General features: G+C 63.5%; 1 protein-coding gene across 1 annotated transcript; it reads left to right on the forward strand.

The window, feature by feature from the left end:
• Positions 1-473: 473 nt before the first annotated feature.
• On the forward strand, positions 474-1901 carry RXFP3 (relaxin family peptide receptor 3). Its single transcript, XM_063083283.1, has one exon. It carries the CDS (start codon positions 495-497, stop codon positions 1899-1901), a length of 1407 nt encoding a protein of 468 aa, XP_062939353.1. The 5' UTR covers positions 474-494.

A 1901-nucleotide genomic window follows, 5' to 3' on the forward strand; every position in this document is an offset into this window, starting at 1 on the left:
CAGTCAGAGCGAGGTGGACGGAACTTCCCGATTTCTCTTTTCCTCTCAAAGGACAGAAACCTCATCCCAGCAGCGATAGAGGAAACCAACAAAGGTACTGGAAAAAGAACGAGTGGCCCCAGTGGCGCCCCTGTGCAGCCGGTGGGTTATGCGCCAGTGCCCAAGTGACAGCGGGAACGGAGTGGGGAAGTCTGAGTCGTACGGTAGGGACCCAGAGACTCCGACCTCGGCCCGAGATCCCTTGAACGCCGAGCGCCTTAGAGGCTACGCTCCTCTGCTAAGTCCCCTCCAGAGCAGAGGTTGAGCTCAACTCCTGCGCCCAGGGCGGTGCTCGCGCGCGGGAAGCACTTAGTACCCAGTTCCGAGGCACTGTCTTCAGCGGTACTTTGAAAGCTCCCGCGCACGCCCAGCGCGCTCGCCTGGGGACGACACCGGGGACGAACCGTGCTCCTTCAGGTCTTGCCTTCCAGAGCATGACCTAGAGGCACCTGTACATGCAGGTGGCTGCTGCAGCCACAATAGCCATCATGAATAATGCGGCTGGCAGTGACGAGCTCGCAGAAATCTTCAGTCTGATCCCGGGCCTTCTGGAGGCGGCAAACAAGAGTGGCAACGCGTCTCTGCAGCTTCAGGACTTGTGGTGGGAGCTGGGGCTGGAGTTGCCCGACGGCGCGGCGCCCGGGCACCCTCCGGGCCGCGGCGGGGCAGAGAGCTCCGACACCGAAGCCCGGGTGCGGATCCTCATCAGCGTGGTGTACTGGGTGGTGTGCGCGCTGGGGCTGACCGGCAACCTGCTGGTGCTCTACCTGATGAGCAGCAAGCAGGGCTGGCGCAAGTCCTCCATCAACCTCTTCGTCACCAACCTGGCGCTGACGGACTTCCAGTTCGTGCTCACCCTGCCGTTCTGGGCGGTGGAGAACGCGCTGGACTTCAAGTGGCCCTTCGGTAAGGCCATGTGTAAGATTGTGTCCGTCGTGACGTCCATGAACATGTACGCCAGCGTCTTCTTCCTCACCTCCATGAGTGTGGCACGCTACCATTCGGTGGCGTCTGCTCTTAAAAGCCACCGGACCCGAGGGCACGGCCGGGGCGACTGCTGCGGCCAGAGCCTGGAGGACAGCTGTTGCTTCTCGGCCAGGGCACTGTGCGTATTGATCTGGATTTTGGCGGCCCTGGCCTCGCTGCCCAATGCCATTTTCTCCACCACGATCAAGGTGATGGGCGAGGAGCTGTGCCTGGTGCGCTTCCCGGACAGGTTGCTGGGCGGCGACAGGCAGTTCTGGCTGGGCCTCTATCACTCCCAGAAGGTGCTGCTAGGCTTCGTGCTGCCGCTGGGCGTCATTAGCCTGTGCTACCTGCTGCTGGTGCGCTTCATCTCCGACCGCCGCGTGGCGGGGACCGAAGGAGTGGCAGCGGCCGGGGGAGGCCTGACCGCAGCCAGCGCCCGGAGACGATCCAAGGTCACCAAGTCAGTGACCATCGTGGTCCTATCCTTCTTCCTGTGTTGGCTGCCCAACCAGGCGCTCACCACCTGGAGCATCCTCATCAAGTTTAACGCGGTGCCCTTCAGCCAGGAGTATTTCCTGTGCCAGCTGTACGCGTTCCCCGTGAGCGTGTGCCTGGCGCACTCCAACAGCTGCCTCAACCCCGTCCTCTACTGCCTCGTGCGCCGCGAGTTTCGCAAGGCGCTCAAGACCCTGCTGTGGCGCATCGCGTCGCCTTCGCTTACCAGCATGCGCCCTTTCACCGCCACCACCAAGCCGGAGCCCGAGGACCCGGGGGTGAGGGCCCTGGCGCCGTTCCACGCGGCCGCGGAGCCGGACTTGCTGTACTACCCGCCCGGCGTGGTGGTCTACAGTGGGGGGCGCTACGACCCGCTGCCCAGCAGCTCCGCCTACTGA

This window comes from Cynocephalus volans, chromosome 2, assembly GCF_027409185.1.
Source record: "Cynocephalus volans isolate mCynVol1 chromosome 2, mCynVol1.pri, whole genome shotgun sequence".
In the NCBI taxonomy this organism is placed as follows: domain Eukaryota; kingdom Metazoa; phylum Chordata; class Mammalia; order Dermoptera; family Cynocephalidae; genus Cynocephalus; species Cynocephalus volans.

Coding starts and splice junctions, on each gene's coding strand:
- RXFP3 (XM_063083283.1), top strand. CDS start 495: ATGCAGGTGGCTGCTGCAGCCACAATAGCCATCATGAATAATGCGGCT.